Source organism: Ovis canadensis, chromosome 4, assembly GCF_042477335.2.
Source record: "Ovis canadensis isolate MfBH-ARS-UI-01 breed Bighorn chromosome 4, ARS-UI_OviCan_v2, whole genome shotgun sequence".
Classification (NCBI taxonomy): Eukaryota; Metazoa; Chordata; class Mammalia; order Artiodactyla; family Bovidae; genus Ovis; species Ovis canadensis.
The window spans coordinates 77,568,409-77,587,025 of NC_091248.1; the positions used below are offsets into that span (position 1 = coordinate 77,568,409).

Consider the following 18,617-nt stretch of genomic DNA (forward strand, 5'->3'; position numbering starts at 1 on the left):
GTTATCTCACTTGTGGTGGAGTGAGTGTCTAGGCCTCCTAATCCTCAAATCTGCCCATATACTATCAAGCCTCTCTATGTTTCGGAGAAGCCAAAGTATGGCCCAAGATCTTAAACAATGTGGACAAGATTACAAACCACACCTGGAGCCCAATTCTCTTACATCAAAGTCCCTTTTCCAAGTGCAGCCCTGAAGCGCTGGTTCCTTGCATCCCGGATACTGAGGATGGTCACGACCCAAGCACAACAATGACAACCACGTTTCCTGATGTCCAGCCAGTCACTATTAAACTGTGTAACTTATTCAGTTTACTCAAGCAGCTGGACATGCTCCAGTAAAAAATGCAAACTAATCCTTTAGCTGTCATGAATATATGAAACAGGAACACAAATGTCTTAACAAGCAATGGCAATATGCTGACTATCAAAACTTTGGAGGTTTGTTGTTAATTACTAATAATACTCTTTATAAAAATGTTATTGCACAGTATATAAAATATTTCTAAATAAAGTTTCTAAAATGGATGAACTGATGTTGCCATTTATAAAGCATAACATACACATTTTGAAATAGAAAATGCATTGTTGTAAAACTTAACTTCTTTATTTACTACAACACAGAACATTTTATTTTTGGACATCAGTGGGTTTTATTTTGTTACATTCTCACTTATTCAGCAGAAAACAAAAGTCAGGAAAATCACATAGTGACTAGTAGTAACCTATCAGGAAATGAGAGCAAGCATGTAGACCATTCTTTGTTTGGATTGATGTTAAATCAACTGATCAGTAAAGCCTTTCTTTCTGTCTAATATTAGGGCAGATTCCCTGTTGCAAATAGTGTTGGACTAGGAGTCTTCTGGAAATAAAGGCTTTCACTTTATACATGGAACAGTCACAAAATATAGATAGCTTACTTTGACTCATTGGATTTGTTCATCCTAAACTGCCATGGGATTCAGAGAAATGGATATTTTCTCATATGTTGTGCAACAGTTTCTCCAAATATCTGCTCACGCCCAGTTAAGCTAACAAGACATCCAGACACTCCATCATCTCAGTGTGGGACACAGGGGTGGCCACATCCATCATACACACATATATAATTAGGAGACTTGGGGAATATGCTAAGAGGGCAAGAAATCATTTGCTTCTTCAGTTATGCTTTAGTGACGAATATACATTTCTTGGTAACCAGCCAATCAGTTTTGGAAATAATGTCAGACCATGACCCAATAAAGTCTAACAGCCTATCCCTTGCTTACATGCACCATTAGAGCCTGTCGCCAATCACTAGCCATCTCTCTCAGGCATACTTTCCTTTCTCTGGAAGCAGAAATACCCCAAAACAAATTTGCCCTTCTCCAGAAAAAACACACTCCCCATTCAACAGCATATCCTGATCCAAAGAAAAAATTAATTCAGGCAGGCAATTTTGATCTCTTAGAAAACTTTCCTTAAAAATGACAAATGTGTGTGATGGTAAAGCCATCCAATATGTCTGCATGCTGCCTTATTAAATTAAAAACACTTGATTTATTTATACAATGTCTTCAATGGCTTACAGATTAGGATCCTAGAAACAATACATGTCTTATAGCAAAAAATATACATATAATAATCCACCTATAGTTTATATAAATGATGAAATGCTTCTGAATATATCTATATATGTACACATATATACTCTGTGTGTGTGTGTTTGCAGAATCAGCACACAAATACTGCAGTCTTTCATTGGCTCTTCCACTTCAGTGTCAAGGACACTAGGTTCAAAGTCTGAAGGAACGGAACAAAGGTCACCGCTGAGGACAGAGGACTGGCTTGATGCACCTTCCTTTGTGAAGGACCAAATTTGCTGGGCAGTGACACCCAGCCACGCACGGCTTATTGCAGGGGCCGATCTCATTCCAGTTGTCACAGGTCTTGGCACATCCTGGGCCACAGGTGTCATACACGGCCCCATGCTTACACTGGGTGGCTGGAAGAGAGACGAGATGAAGGGTGAGATGCGAGGAAGCAACCAGGTTAATTCACCCTCAGCCCATGCCATTCCCGCAGGCTCGTGGCACTCGTGGCACAGGTCTCCCCACAGCACAGGTGCACGTCGCCTCCAAACAGAAGAACAAGAACCAGCACTTCCCAGACACTCGGAATCACCTGCACCTGGGAAACAGGAAACTCCCACCTGCTGAGCCAGTGAACTTCAAAATGAGAGAAAATGAGAAAGCCTTATTCCCAGGTGGGAAAGACTATACATTAGTAAGAAGAAGTGAAGTCGCTCAGTCACGTCCGACTCTTTGCGACCCTATAGACTATAGCCTACCAGACTTCTCTGTCCATGGGATTTTCCAGGCAAGAGTACTGGAACGGGTTGCCATTTCCTTCTCCAGAGGGTCTTCCCAACCCAGGGATAGAACCCGGGTCTCCCACATTGTAGACAGATGCTTTACCATCTGAGCCACCAGGGAAGCTTTACTGATACATGAGTAAAGCTACAGGCAAATCTACAGGTTACCTAGGTATTGAGAATGGTTTGAAAAGTTAACTCCAGTTAACTTCCAGTTGTTGAGCTGCAATGAATAGGAATTATTGTTGCAACTACCTTGATATTCAGATATACAGAATCACACATACAGGAGATGCAGTTTCGATCCCTGGGTTGGGAAGATTCCCTAAAGTAGGAAATGGCAACTCACCCCAGCATTCTTGCCTGGGAAATCCCATGGACAGAGGAGCCTGGTGGGCTACAGTCCATGAGGTCGCAAAGAGTCTGACACGAAGCGACTTAACACCACCAACAACAACTCATACAGGAAAAAAATCTGCCAAGGATATTAGAAATGTGTGACATACTTTAATCTAGTTATCATGTGTTGAATTAATCAATTTGAAACTGGTTAGAGCGAGAGGTGGGTAGAGCCCAAGAGAGAAAATTTAGATGTGTGACTGGGGAGAGGGAAGTAGCTGGCTGGCTGGTCAGAGAATATGAAAATGATGATGTAGCCAAATCATAGCAATTTTCTATCTTTGTTCAGTTGGAGCTAAAATGATTTTGACAGTATTCTGAAACTTACTGAAAATTCATGAATAGATTTGTCAGAAAAAAAATACTGCCAACATTCTGGAAGTTTTATGACATGTGGACTTTTCCATCTGAGTTACTTCCAATGACAATCAAAGGTGGCACCCCTCATTCTCAGGAGGAGGGATGTTGACACATGTAAGAATTTAGAAGAATCCTCTTGAAGAACAGTAATAACCATCCAAACTCCATCTGTAGCTGTTTTGGTCTTCAGTTCATGGCACACAGCTCCTAGAACACCTGGAAATCTCCAGAGTGTTTGTATGCCAATAGGGCTGATGGTTGGGGTACCCAGACAGCCTCAGAATGGGGACTGCTCACCAGAAAGACCAAAGCATGATTAAAGGCTTGGAACTTTCAGCACTTTTTTGCCAGGGATGCAGACAGGGACTGGATATTGAGCTTATCACTTTCAGTCAATGATTTAATCAACTGTGCCTACATAGGGACATCTCCACACAAATCCCTAAATGACTAACGACAGGGTTCAGAAAACTTTGGAACAGGAGGACACACTGAGGTGCTGGGATTATGGTGTCCCCACTCTACTGGGACACAAGCTCCTGTGTCTGGGGGACCCTTCTGGAACTTACTCTCTGTGCCTCTTTATCTGGTTGTTCATTTGTATCCCTTATAATAAACAGCTCAGACAGTTTATTAGAGAATCCCAGCTGCAATGCAGGAGAACCAGTTTCAACCTCTGGATTGGGACAATGCCCTGGAATAGAAACTCACTCCAGTATTCTTGCCTGGATAATCCTAAGGACAGAAGAGTCTGGCAAGCTATAATCCATGGAGTAGCAAAGAATAGGACACAACTGAGCAACTAACACTTTCACTTTACTTTCAAGAGTAAATAAGTGTTTATTAGAGTTTTGTGAGCCCTTCTAGAAAATGATTAAGCCCAAAAGGGAAGGAGGCTGTAAGAACAGCTCTCTGCCCCTACTCTGTAGCCAAGTGAAGCAGAGAGAGGGTAACCTAGGGACTCAGTACTTGGCAACCAGCATCTGAAATGAGGTATCTTATGGGGCTGAGGCCTTAAACCTGTGGAGGTTGATGCTAACTCTGGGCAGTTAATCTCAAAACTCTACTCAATGTCCTATGGTGACCCAAGTGGGAAGAAAATCCAAGAAAGAGTGGATATAAGTATACATATAGCTGATTCAGGCTTCCCTGGTAGCTCAGCTGGTAAAGAGTCTGACTGCAATGCAGGAGACCCTGGTTTGATCCCTGGGTCAGGAAGATCCCCTGGAGAAGGGACAGGATACCCACTCCAGTATTCTTGGGCTTCTCTGGTGGCTTAGGCAGTAAAGAATCTGCCCACAATGCAGGCAACCTGGGTTTGATCCCTGGGTTGGGAAGATCCCCTGGAGGAGGTCATGGCAACCCACTCCAGTATTCTTGCCTGAAGAATCCCCATAGACAGAGGAGCCTGGTGGGCTTCAGTCCATAGGGTTGCAAAGAGTCGGACAAGACTGAACAACTGAGCACAGCACAGCACACAGCTGATTCACTTTGCTATGCAGTAGAAACTAACACAACGTTGAAAAGCAGCTAACTTCTTGCAGACACCTTCTCTCTCTTGGGCTTCTTTACCACCTCTTTAACACTAAAGGTTCAAATTGCCTTCAAGACCCTTTCCCTGACATTCTTTTCTCTTCTCATTAATTCTCTTCTCCTACCTTCCCTTCTTCTTTCTTCCCTTCCCTCTCTTTCTCTACCAGTTATTACAATATTAGCTCCAATTTCCAGTCAAAACACTCTGAAATTGATTATCATTAGCTTGGATTCTCTCCCCAAACCAATCATTTTCCAAGTCCTAATTCAAACATCCTCTCCTTCAAGTAGCTTCCTGGACCTCTCCAAGATACCCTTCCCTGCTCTGCACCCAGCAGCACTTCTCACATGATGGTTACCTGTTTACTTGTTTTAATCCCCCAGATACTGTGCATCTGTGGGCTTCTGTTGTGGCTCAGCTGGTAAAGAATCCACCTGCAATGCGGGAGACCTGGGTTCGATCCCTGGGTTGGGAAAATCCCCTGCAGAAGGGAAAGGCGACCCCCTCTAGTATTCTGGCCTGGAGAATTCCATGGACTCTGTACTCCATGGGGTCGCAAAGAGTCGGACACCACTGAGTGATTTCATCTCATTGTGCATCTGTAGTTCCTATTTGGAGATGCTCACAAGGGTCTCCTAAGGGTCTTTTAAAAGACATATATTCCTCAGTCCCTTCCCTAAAGATTTTGCTCTGTGTCTACAGTGGAATCTTGGGCAGCTGTAAATTTTAAAGGTTCCAGAGGTCACTATAACAAGCACCCTTGCTTGAACAGAATGAACCACCAAAGCTGGGGCTCCTGAGGGCAGAGTCCTTGTCTTCCATCATGTAAAGTTCTGGCACAAGGCCAAGCACAGGGGAGCAGCTTAATAAATGCCTGTGCCTGTTGGATGATGATTTAATCTTAATGAAGTTCCATCCATCATCTTGATTCCCAATTTGGATTACATTTGGCTGGCCTTGAGTTCATTTTCCACTCTGCTGCTTCCAGAATGCCTCTTTCAACTCACTTTTCACTCCAGATACTTTATTCCCCTCAGATCTCGCAAAGATACCTCCTACTACGAAAACTCGGCAGAATTTCCTGTCTCTCTCACCCACGCTCTTTCCTGTTCCCTCCTTCTCCTATAGACATGCATTCCCCCACGTCTTTTCCTCTCTCTGACCTCTCAAGTCTTTCTTCTAACTGCACCACGTACTTTCCTACTGCTTCTCTGTGACATCTTACCTTTGACTACTGAACAGATATTTTCCTCACCATTTGTAGGCAGAAAATGCGGAACTACTAGGGGAAAAGTGGATTATTTTCAGCATTGCTATTCAATTCAAATTAAATCAATAAACTTTTACTGAGTATCTATTATGGGGCAGGCATTCTCTAAGGCCAGGGAATCTGATGTGAATCGGATATCATCTCTGAGCTTTAGTCTCAGGAGCCAGGACTTAGAACCAAATGGGTGATTTAAGCCAGTTCTAATGAGGTGGATGAACCTATACCCTATTATACAGAGTGAAGTAAGTCAGAAAGAGAAAGATAAATATCATATTCTAATGCATATATACAGAATCTAGAGAAAACGAACAGAAGAATTTATTTACAGGGCAGCAATGGAGAAACAGACATAGAGAATAGACTTATGGACATGGGGAGAGGGGAGGGGAGGGTGAGATGCATGGAAAGAGTAACATGGAAACTTACATTACCATATGTAAAATAAATAACCAACGGGAATTTGCTCTACGGCTCAGGAAACTCAAACAGGGGTTCTGTACCAACCTAGAAGGGTGGGATGGGTAGGGAGATGGGAGGGATGTTTAAAAGGGAGGGGATATATGTATACCTATGGCTGATTCATGTTGAGGTTTGACAGAAAACAACAAAATTCTGTAAAGCAATTATCCTAAAAAAAAAAAAAAATGGGTGAAGGAGACACCAAGATGGATTCTTAATTAAATGCATGATGAACACATTAGACAGTGAGAATGAAGTACAGTGCAACAGTAAGAGAGACATCAACTCAACATTCAGGGCTCCTGAAAGATGATGCTGTGAAAGTGCTGCACTCAATATGCCAGCAAATTTGGAAAACTCAGCAGTGGCCACAGGACTGGAAAAGGTCGGTTTTCACTCCAATCCCAAAGAAAGGCAATGCCAAAGAATGCTCAAACTACTGCACAATTGCACTCATCTCACACGATAGTAAAATAATGCTCAAAATTCTCCAAGCCAGGCTTCAGCAATATGTGAACTGTGAACATCCAGATGTTCAAGTTGGTTTTAGAAAAGGCAGAGGAACTAGAGATCAAATTGCCAACATCCGCTGGATCATTGAAAAAGCAAGAGAGTTCCAGAAAAAAACATCTATTTCTGCTTTATTGACTATGCCAAAGCCTTTGACTGTGTGGATCACAATAAGCTGTGGAAAATTCTGAAAGAGATGGGAATACCAGACCACTTGACCTGGCTCTTCAGACACCTATATGCAGGTCAGGAAGCAACAGTTAGAACTGAACATGGAACAACAGACTGGTTCCAAATAGGAAAAGGAGTATGTCAAGGCTGTATATTGTCACCCTGCTTATTTAACTTCTATGCAGAGTACATCATGAGAGACACTGGGCTGGAAGAAGCACAAGCTGGAATCAAGATTTCTGGGAGAAATATCAATAACCTCAGATATGCAGATGACACCACCCTTATGGCAGAAAGTGAAAAGAAACTAAAGACCTTCTTGATGAGAGTGAAAGAGGAGAGTGAAAAAGCTGGCCTAAAGTTCAGCATTCAGAAAAATAAGATCATGGCATCTGGTCCCATCATTTCATGGCAAGTAGATGGGAAAACAGTAGAAACAGTGTCAGACTTTATTTTGGGGGGCCCCAAAACTGGATGCAGATGGTGGTTGCACCCATGAAATTAAAAGACGCTTACTCTTTGGAAGGAAAGTTATGACCAACCTAGATAGCATATTCAAAAGCAGAAACATTACTTTGCCAACAAAGGTCCCTCTAGTCAAGGCTATGGTTTTTCCAGTGGTCATGTATGGATGTGAGAATTGGACTGTGAAGAAAGCTGAGCACCGAATAATTGATGCTTTTGAAGTGTGGTGTTGGAGAAGACTCTTGAGAGTCCCTTGGACTGCAAGGAGATCCAACCATCCATTCAAATGAGATCAATCCTGGGTGTTCTTTGGAAGGACTGATGCTAAAGCTGAAACTCCAATACTTTGGCCACCTCATTGGAAGAGTTGACTCATTGGAAAAGACTTTGATGCTGGGAGGGATTAGGGGCAGGAGGAGAAGGGGACGACAGAGGATGAGATGACTGGATGGCATCACGGACTCGATGGACGTGAGTCTGAGTGAACTCCGGGAGATGGTGATGGACAGGGAGGCCTGGCGTGCTGCAATCATGGGGTCGCTGAGTTCGACACGACTGAGTGACTGAACTGAACTTAACTAGGGATTTAGGAAAACTTCAGAAAATAGATCCCACTTAGATATTAAAAGGTGACAAGACACTGCCAGACAGACAATGGCAGAAAGTTTTCCAGAGAGAGCATGGTGCCAGGGGAGGGCGGTAGGAAGGCAAAGAGGGTACAATCAGCAACAATAAGCAGCCATGACCCAATCAGAAACTGGAGGATCCTTGGTTTGTTGAAGGAGAAGCAAGGAATTTGAGAATGAGAGTGGGAGGAGGCAAAGGCAGAGAGGTGGGCAGGGGCTGTAATCCTTGAGGGAGTCTTAGAAGGGTTTTAGGGAGATAATATGATTAAATTTGCCTTCAATTTGGCACAACTTTTATACAATCCTAGAAAGTTAATCCTGACTTGGATCTTGTTTCATCCTCCATGTATCCAATATTTTTTCAAACTTGTAAAAGGCAAACAATACTTACTGACAACGTAAATGTGATCTAATTCATACACGTGCATTTGAAAAGGTTTCATTTGATAAAATACATGTTTCAAAAACTAGAAAATTACCAGGGTGGTTAGGGGTATGTTTGTGCTCAGTCATTTCAGTCATGTTGGACTCTTTGCAACCCTATGGACTGTGGCCCGCCAGACTCCTTAGTCCATGGGATTCTCCAGGCAAGAATACTGGAGTGGGTTGCCATGATCTCCTCCAGGGGATCTTCCTGACCCAGGGACTGAACCCAGGTCTCCTGCATTACAGGCGAATTCTATACAGCTGAGCCACTGGGAAAGTCTGGGGCTAGGGTTAATAGATTTAAATTCTTAAGGGGGCACATAAACAGCTATTCTATAAAGCATGCAAGGAGCATTACATGTCACTTTATATGGTGCCCCATGAAGGCATTACGTGTTGGCATTATCAATGCAATTAGTAAGCATAGATTTGTGCCCTTTGGGACTCAGCTGTTCCCACACCCCTCTTCTGTACTGAAGGTTACAGTGCTGACTGTATCTCCTAATCCTTTATAGGAGATGTCTAGTCACCAAGGAGGATATCAGTGTGTATAAGTAGAGCAGAGGTGCTGCAGGAAAGGGGCTAGAATCACCTGGAGTCTGCAGAGTAAAGCAAGGAGGAAACTCTCCACAGAAGCCAGCAGATTGTCTCATTTGCTGCAGAAATACACATACCACTTTGAATACCCCAGAATCTTTCCCGCTTATAAAATGTATTCCTGAAAGTTCAGTGACAAGTAGCAGAAAATCTGCTAAGGATGGCAAAGCAAGATGCAGGAGCAAGACCATGGGAAAGTTATCGAGTCAAAAGGTACCAAGTAACAGTGATTAGGAACAGGTGAATAGAAACTGGAAAGGTCCACACAACATAACGTGACAGCAGAAGATAAGATAGTTAGATAGCATCACTGATTCAATGGACATGAATCTGAGCAAACTATCAGAGAGAGTGGAAAACAGAGGAGCCTCGTGTGCTATAGTCCACAGGGTCCCAAAGAGTCGGACAAAATGACTTAGTGACTGAATGACAACAACAAACACAACAAATATTTTAATAAATTCAGTATCAGTTCAGTCGCTCAGTCGTGTCTGACTCTTTGTGATGCCATGTTGTGCCCGACTCTTTGGGACCCCATGAACCGCAGCACACCAGACCTCCCTGTCCATCACCAACTCCCGGAGTTTACTCAGACTCACGTCCATCGAGTCGGTGATGCCATCCAGCCATCTCATCCTGTTGTCCCCTTCTCCTCCTGCCCCCAATCCCTCCCAGCATCAGTCTTTTCCTATAAGTCAACTCTTCGCATGAGGTGGCCAAAGTACTGGAGTTTCAGCCTTAGCATCATTCCTTCCAAAGAACACCCAGGACTGATCTCCTTTAGGATGGACTGGTTGGATCTCCTTGCAGTCCAAGGGACTCTCAAGAGTCTTCTCCAACACCACAGTTCAAAGCATCAATCCTTTGGTGCTCAGCTTTTCTCACAGTCCAACTCTCACATCCATACATGACTACTGGAAAAACCATAGCCTTGACTAGAGGGACCTTTGTTGGCAAAGTAATATCTCTGCTTTTGAATATGCTATCTAGGTTGGTCATAACTTTCCTTCCAAGGAGTAAGCGTCTTTTAATTCCATGGCTGTAGTCACCATCTGCAGTGATATTGGAGCCCCCAAAATAAACTCTGACACTATTTCCACTGTTTCCCCATCTATCTGCCATGAAGTGATGGGACCAGATGCCATGATCTTAGTTTTCTGAATGTTGAGCTTTAAGCCAACTTTTTCACTTTCCTCTTTCACTTTCATTAAGAGGCTTTTTAGTTCCTCTTCACTTTCTGCCATAAGGGTGGTGTCATCTGCATATCTGAGGTTATTGATATTTCAATATATTAGTTGATGCTTATATAAATACACAAATATACACTCATATGTAAGGATATATATATAAATTTTTAACTCATATTTTTGTTTCTATTTTACAAGTAATGTTTATTCTTATAATAGGCTGACTCTTTTTTTACAGTGTACTTGCTTATTTGTGCTCTCCTAATAATTAAGAACAGGGGCTTTAATGCAAACTGACCTGGGTTTGAGTCCTAGCTTTCTTACTTTCTAGCTCTGTGATTTTTAGCAAATTACTTAAATATTCTAAGCCTTAATGTTCTTTACTGTAGAATGTGGGTAATACAGATTAGAGTGGGGATTAAATAAGATAAAATGTAATATAAAATGCCAGAATAGTCTTTGGGGCAAAGGAGGTGCTTAGAAAATAGTACATATTAATATAAATGTTCATTATTAAACTTTTATAGACCTTCACAATAGCCCTCTGCATATCATACTGTGTTTAGTAATTCCTGTACTTAACTAGAGTTTCATTAGTCCTTCTCACCACAGCTGATGGGCCTGCGCTTGTGGTAGTATCATGGTAATACTAAAATCCAGCCTTCTGAGAGATGTCACTTGTTCATTCAGAGTTTCTTGCTTGGCTGGCTTATCTACTCAACTTACAAGCTTTTTACTCTGGAAAATTTCTCTTCTCTATATTAAGTGGTCTTAAGTGCTGTCATAAGCCAAAAGATCTGAGAGCTAAAAACAAGTAAAGAGTATTCTTAGAGTCTTCAATATTCCAGATGAAACAGAAATGAATCTACTGAGAGATGCTGCATATCTCCATAGAAACCAACTGTCAATCTGTGGAAATTCAGAGTGTGTGTGTGTGTGTGTGTGTGTGTGTGTGTAAAATGGTCCCCTGCAACCAAACATTGACAGTTACACTTCACTCAGATGGTTCCACTCATTTTAAGTGGTAAATGGAACCTTTCAGAAGTCATATTCCCTTTCCGTTAGAAAAGTAATTTTAGCTACTGAGATTCAGTCCCTGAAATCAGGATCCTGGGACAGGAGGAAAGTGTAGTCCTCAAACGCACTGGATGCACTGAACTGGTGTTAAATATAGCTCAGCGTCAGTAAAGAGAGGGTTCACATATTCTGTATCTGATATGATCCTTGTCACGGCATCATAGCTAATAAAATTAATAAAGTTCTGCTGAGCTCAATGTTACACGAGGATGAATGGCTGGGCCTTGAGTCCACATATTTTATTCATTTCCTGGTAGATTCAAGGGAAATCTACCCTGTCTGACTCTTTGCGACCTCAAGGACTGTAGCCCACGAGGCTCCTCTGTTCATGGGATTCTCCGGGCAAAACTACTGGAGTGGGTAGCACTCCCTTCTCCAGGGTACCTTCCCGACCTAGGAATCAAACCTAGATCTCCTACACTGCAGTCAGATACTGAGTCACCAGGGAAAATTCAAGGGAAAGAGGACTCAAAGCAGAGAAAATGAGACAGGCATATTCAAGGTGTGCTGGAAGGACCAAGTCTCTCAAAACCCTGCCCTTCCTATACTACCCTGCACTGAAGAGGGAGGTAAGTCATTTAGTCCCACGTTTCAGGAGCCTCAACCACACCTTAATATGAGTTTGTATCACCTCAGCCCTCCTCTGGAAAGGCAGCATTGACAGAGAGGTACTCTTGCCATGGAAAGGGAACTCAGACATAGATTGGACTTGACTTTCAGAGGAGAGAGCAAATCGAAAAGGGAAGTCACGAGGAGATAAAAGGGTTTGAGTGCTTTCTAAGGACATAGATTAGTGACTGTGTCAAGGGGTGGCTTGAAGAAGCTTTAGTGATCCCTAAACCCTCATCATTCTACTCCCCCAAAGCCACACATTAAGCACACAAATTAACTTCGTGGTTTCAACTCTGACTGCAGGTCAGAATCACCGGAGAGGTTTCAAGTAATACACAAGACAAGTTAAAGCAGGATATCTGGGCTTGGGGCCCAGGCATAGTTTCCTGGTTTATTTTTTAAGCTCCCAGAATGACTCCAATGTCGAGCAGATTGAGATCCACTATCTAAGTGAACATCAGGTCCATGTCCTGAAAATAAGACTCAAGGCAATTCTTCCAACCAGCTGACCACTCTTGCACTCCACCAATGTATATATTAAAGTTAGCAGTGCCATGAACTGCCTTCTTTTCCAATTTTGGAGTTAAGTTTTCTCGGATTCATGAAGAATGTTGCAAACCCGTCTTTCCATTCTAGGTAAAACCGGTCCTTTAAAGAAAAACATTTGCCAACCCTTGTAGCAAAAGACAGTCATCTTATCTTGCGTCTATGAGTAGCATTGCTACTGACTATCTTGGAAGAGTTGAGCACTCTTCTAGATGTTTCACATACATATTACTAATGCTTATAACTCTTCAGAGTAGATACTACCATAGGTGAAGGTGAGGTCGCTCAGTCGTGTCCGACTCTTTGCGACCCCGTGGACTGTAACCTACTAGGCTTCTCCGTCCATGGGATTCTCTAGGCAAGAATACTGGAGTGGATTGCCATTTCCTTCTCAAGGGGATCTTCCTGACCCAGGGATCGAACCCGGGTCTCCCGCATTGGAGGCAGACGCTTTAACCTCTGAGCCACCAGGGAAGCCTAATTTCCAAAATATATCTAGAATCTCTCTTCTTCCTCCACACACTGCCTCCATCTTAATCCAAGCCACCATCATTTTGTCATTCCAACTACTGCAACAGCCTCTTGCCTTCAACCTTGCCCTATTCAATGCATTCTCTAAACAGGGTGGTCTTTGAAAAGCAGAAGGAAGGTTGCTTAAATTCCATCAGTGGCTTCCATCCTTCTTGGAATAAAAGCTAGACTCCTTCTCAAGACCTGTGAAGTCCTGCATGCAGGACTTCAGCTCCAGCTTCAACTCCACTCTCATCTTGAGCCTTTCTTTCCCTTGCCTACTGTGCTCACACTGACTCACTTCCAGTTTGAGAGCTGCTATCTTATACAAATATGATTCTTCCACATAGAACTCTTGCCTTGACTCCCTTTAGTTCTAGAATGTGCAGCTGGACTATCACATCCGAAGAGAAGTTTTCTCTCCTCACCATTTAAGTAGCCACCCACTCTGGCTCCATTTATTTTCTTTTGCTCTGCTTTATTTGTTTCTTTCACCATACTCACCACACTTAGCAAGTATTTATTGTAGAGTTACTAGTTTTGTCTGGTTCTCCCACTGGGCTGGCGGCACTTCAATGGCAGGGATCTCAACCCATCTCTCATAGTCACCAAAGTACTCACAGTGTTTTGTTTAATGCCTGGTACTTAGCCATTTTGTAAAAAATATTTCTTGGATGAACAAAGAAGCCCATTTTACAGATATCAAATAAGCTAAGTAACTTGCCTGAGATCAAAGCGTTATAATGACTATTACAGCAATCTGTCTCTCAGAAGGAAAATAACATTTTACTGGTGTTTATATAGCAGTTTCTCTCTCTCTCAAAAAAAAAAAAATCACACAGGAAGCAACAGTTTGAACTGGACATGGAACAACAGACGGGTTCGAAATAGGAAAAGGACTATGTCAAGGCTGTATATTGTCACCCTGCTTATTTAATTTATATGCAGAGTACATCATGAGAAATGCTGGGCTGGAAGAAGCACAAGCTGGAATCAAGATTGCCAGGAGAAATATCAATAACTTCAGATATGCAGATGACACCTCTCTTATGGTAGAAAGTGAGAAAAACTAAAGAGCCTCTTGATGAAAGTAAAGGAGGAGAGTGAAAAAGCTGGCTTAAAGCTCAACATTCAGAAAACGAAGATCATGGCATCTGGTCCCATCACTTCATGGGAAATAGATGGGGAAACAGTGTCAGACTTTTATGTTTTTCGTCTCCAAAATCACTGCAGATGGTGACTGCAGCCATGAAATTAAAAGAAGCTTACTCCTTGGAAGGAAAGTTAAGATCAACCTACACAGCATATTCAAAAGCAGAGACATTACTTTGCCAACAAAGGTCTGTCTAGTCAAGGTTATGGTTTTTCCAGTAGTCATGTAGGGATGTGAGAGTTGGACTATAAAGAAAGCTGAGCGCCAAAGAATTGATGCTTTTGAAGTGTGGTGTTGGAGAAGACTCTTGAGAGTCCCTTGGACTGCAAGGAGATCCAACCAGGCCATCTTAAAGGAGATCAGTCCTGGGTGTTCATTGGAAGGACTGACATTGAAGCTGAAACTCCAATACTTTGGCCACCTGACGTGAAGAGCTGACTCATTTGAAAAGACCCTGATCTTGGGAAAGATTGAGGGCAGGAAGAGAAGGGGACGACAGAGGATGAGATGGTTGGAAGGCATCACCGACTCAATGAACATGAGTTTGGGTGGACTCTGGGAGTTAGTGGTGGACAGGGAGGCCCGGCATGCTGCAGTTCATGGGGTCTCAAAGAGTCGGACACGACTGAGCGACTGAACTGAACTGAACTATACTGAAGAACTTAAATGGCTGTAACTGTTCTGGATCTTCTTTGTTCCACATGTAACCTAAACCACAGCAATGACTATCCCTGTGCTAAGCACATCAAGCTGGTAGCTTGAGGTTAAGAGGATTTTCTAACACCGCACACAAAAATAAACTCAAAATGGATTAAAGATCTAAATGTAAGATCAGAAACTATAAAACTCCTAGAGGAGAACATAGGCAAAACACTCTCAGACATAAATCACAGCAGGATCCTCTATGATCCACCTCCCAGAATTCTGGAAATAAAAGCAAAAATAAACAAATGGGATCTAATTAAAATTAAAAGCTTCTGCACAACAAAGGAAAATATAAGCAAGGTGAAAAGACAGCCTTCTGAATGGGAGAAAATAATAGCAAATGAAGCAACTGACAAACAACTAATCTCAAAAATATACAAGCAACTTATGCAGCTCAACTCCAGAAAAATAAACAACCCAATCAAAAAATGGGCCAAAGAACTAAATAGACAGTTCTCCAAAGAAGACATACAGACAGCTAACAAACACATGAAAAGATGCTCAACATCACTCATTATTAGAGAAATGCAAATCAAGACCACAATGAGGTACCACTTCACACCAGTCAGAATGGCTGCGATCCAAAAATCTGCAAGCAATAAATGCTGGAGAGGGTGTGGAGAAAAGGGAACCCTCCTACACTGTTAGTGGGAATGCAAACTAGTACAGCCACTATGGAGAACAGTGTGGAGATTCCTTAAAAAATTGCAAATAGAACTACCTTATGACCCAGCAATCCCACTTCTGGGCATACACACCGAGGAAACCAGAATTGAAAGAGACACATGTACCCCAATGTTCATCGCAGCACTGTTTATAATAGCCAGGACATGGAAACAACCTAGATGTCCATCAGCAGATGAATGGATAAGAAAGCTGTGGTACATATACACAATGGAGTATTACTCAGCCATTAAAAAGAATTCATTTGAATCAGTTCTGATGAGATGGATGAAACTGGAGCCGATTATACAGAGTGAAGTAAGCCAGAAAGAAAAACACCAATACAGTATACTAACACATATATATGGAATTTAGGAAGATGGCAATGACGACCCTGTATGCGAGACAGGAAAAAAGACACAGATGTGTATAATGGACTTTTGGACTCAGAGGGAGAGGGAGAGGGTGGGATGATTTGGGAGAATGGGAATTCTAACATGTATACTATCATGTAAGAATTGAATCGCCAGTCTATGTCTGATGCAGGGTGCAGCATGCTTGGGGCTGGTGCATGGGGATGACCCAGAGAGATGTTGTGGGGAGGGAGGTGGGAGGGGGGTTCATGTTTGGGAACGCATGTAAGAATTAAAGATTTTTAAAATATAAAAAATAAAAAACTAAAAAAAAAAAAAAAAGAGGATTTTGCACCAGTGGAAATCCTTAAATTGTGCAAATGTGCTCATCACAAAGCACTTCTCTTAAACGTTTTCTATCCTGCCCAGTGAGAAGTTCCTGTGTTTTATCAAGTTGAAATCCAGCTGGGCTACTTATAATGCCAAGGGGGGATGTGACCATTCACCTATCATCAAATTCTCTTTTAGTGCTATCTTGGAAATGGCTACTCACTCCAGTATTGTTGCCTGGAGAATTCTATGGACAGAGGGCCTCACGGACGACAGTCCATGGGGTTGCAGAGTCAGACATGACTTAGCGACTGAGCACATTACTAGCCTGGGCACTGTCGAGTTTCTGATGGTTGGATCTGCCAGAAATTTCTCACCTGCACAGTTCTGCTGTGGCTCCCAGTGGACACGGATGCCCTCTCTCTGGCAGGCCCGGGTATATGCCAGGAATGATTCGCAGTAACAGTTTTTATGGACTGGACATTCACACATGTCTGTCACGCAGGACCTAAGGGACCAACAGAAAGAAGTGAACATTCAAAACTATCAAATACCAAGTATCCTAAATACAACTTGAAGAAAAGCAGTGGGTGAGTGAATGTCAAACCTTGTCTGGACATTAAAGGCTGCTATTTTAAATTGGAAACCTAAAAATGATATAAAAAATACTTCATGAAACCTTACTGGATACCTCTGAATAATGTGACATCAGTTTCCTTTTCTTTTAGAGCAGGACTGGTCAATAGAACTTTCTTAATGATGGAAATACTCTATAGTCTCCACTGTCCAAAGTTAAAGCCACTCATCGTATCTGGTCAATTAGCACCTGAAATGTATCCAATGAGAATGAAAAACCAAATTTTTTATTTGATTGAATTTTAATTAATTTAGATGTAAACCGTTACAAATGTCTATTTGCTACCATGTTGGGAACACAGCTCTTAGAGTACACCCCTGTTCAAGGTGCTGCCATTTTGTGAGTAGCTCTGATACATATTAGGATATAACTGAAATAGAGACCAATTTGATGAGAGAATCAAATCCCTTGGCTTTCTGAAGACATTCAATGAGGATTCACTTTTCCAGTATCTTAGAATCTTAGTCTTTTGAGGAACACTGAACCTCGTTCTTTAGAACGTGGGGTGACAAATTCCAAATAAAGCAAAACTTTCAGGCCACTAGTTAGACTGAAAAATATGGGAGATTGAGCCAAGGTCCTTGTTTTTCTTTTTACTCAGTCGCTCAGTTGTGTCTCTTTGCAACCCCATGGATTGCAGCTTGCCAGGTTCTTCTGTCCATGGAATTTTATAGGCAAGAATACTGGAGTGGGTTGCCATTTCCTACTCTGGGCAATCTTCCCGACCCAGGGATCAAATCTACATCTCTTGTATCTAGGTAGATCGATTCTTTACCACTAGTGCCACCTGGGAAGTGCCTAAGGGGCTTACATTTAAATATGGAAATGATTGGCCAGGATGTAAAGAGAACTGAAGTGTGTTTCAAACACAAACTAATATATTTTCAAACACATTGACCTCAGAGACATAATAACCTCACATTGGACTATGATATTACAGTCTACAAAGGCCTTTCTCATTCTGTTACAAGTGCTAAATAGGACTTAGCATAGTCCCTGTTTTATTAATTTAAAAAAAGTCATTCTACAAATAGGCCCAAAGTCACACTAGTAAGTGACAAAAAAGTGAACTAAATTACATCTCCTGAGACTAGTGCTCTCTTCCCAGCAAGTTTTGTTGTTGTTCATTTAGTTGCTAAGTTGTTTCTGACTCCTTTGCAACCCCACGTACTGTCTCCTCTGTCCATAGGATTTCCCAGGCAAGAATACTGGAGTGGGTTGCCATTTCTTTCTCCAGGGGATCTTCCCAACCCAGGACAATGAACCCAAGGGGTGTACTGTATTGGCAGACAGTCTTTATCATTGAGTCACACGGAAGCCCTGCAGCAAGTTTATTGCCTAACAATTTTGACTTAACATTTTACATAAGACACCCAAGATTAGACTACCCTTTTTTTTTCATCCTCTGTCCAGCGAAACCACTTCTTTACAGAATCTAATTCAAGGCTGGAAGCAGAAAAAATAATATTCAAGATTATAAATAGCACTGATAATCCTGAAAAGTGATCAGGACATGATCATCCAGTGTTCTTACACAAGCATTCCCTCTTGCTGTGAGATGTGTACACACCTGATTATAGAGAGTGACCAGCTTGCTCTGGGTAGAACTGCCTGCTCTGAACAAGAATTAAATGGCAGAAACCATATTAAAAGATCAATAGCCTCACCGTGTACCTTC

The 18,617-nt window shown here is 42.1% G+C and overlaps 1 protein-coding gene across 2 annotated transcripts in view; it reads right to left on the reverse strand.

Annotated features, from left to right (window-relative positions):
• Positions 1–581: 581 nt before the first annotated feature.
• The window catches only part of BMPER (BMP binding endothelial regulator), a 257,526-nt gene continuing 239,490 nt past the window's right edge, over positions 582–18,617 (reverse strand). For both annotated transcript variants that reach the window (XM_069586706.1, XM_069586707.1), the window contains 2 exons: positions 16,680–16,810; positions 582–1,980 (listed from right to left, as the gene is read on the reverse strand). In XM_069586706.1, coding sequence (XP_069442807.1) covers positions 1,799–1,980; positions 16,680–16,810 — 313 coding nt within the window. In that variant the 3' untranslated portion in view covers positions 582–1,798. The remainder of the gene's footprint in view (positions 1,981–16,679; positions 16,811–18,617) is intronic.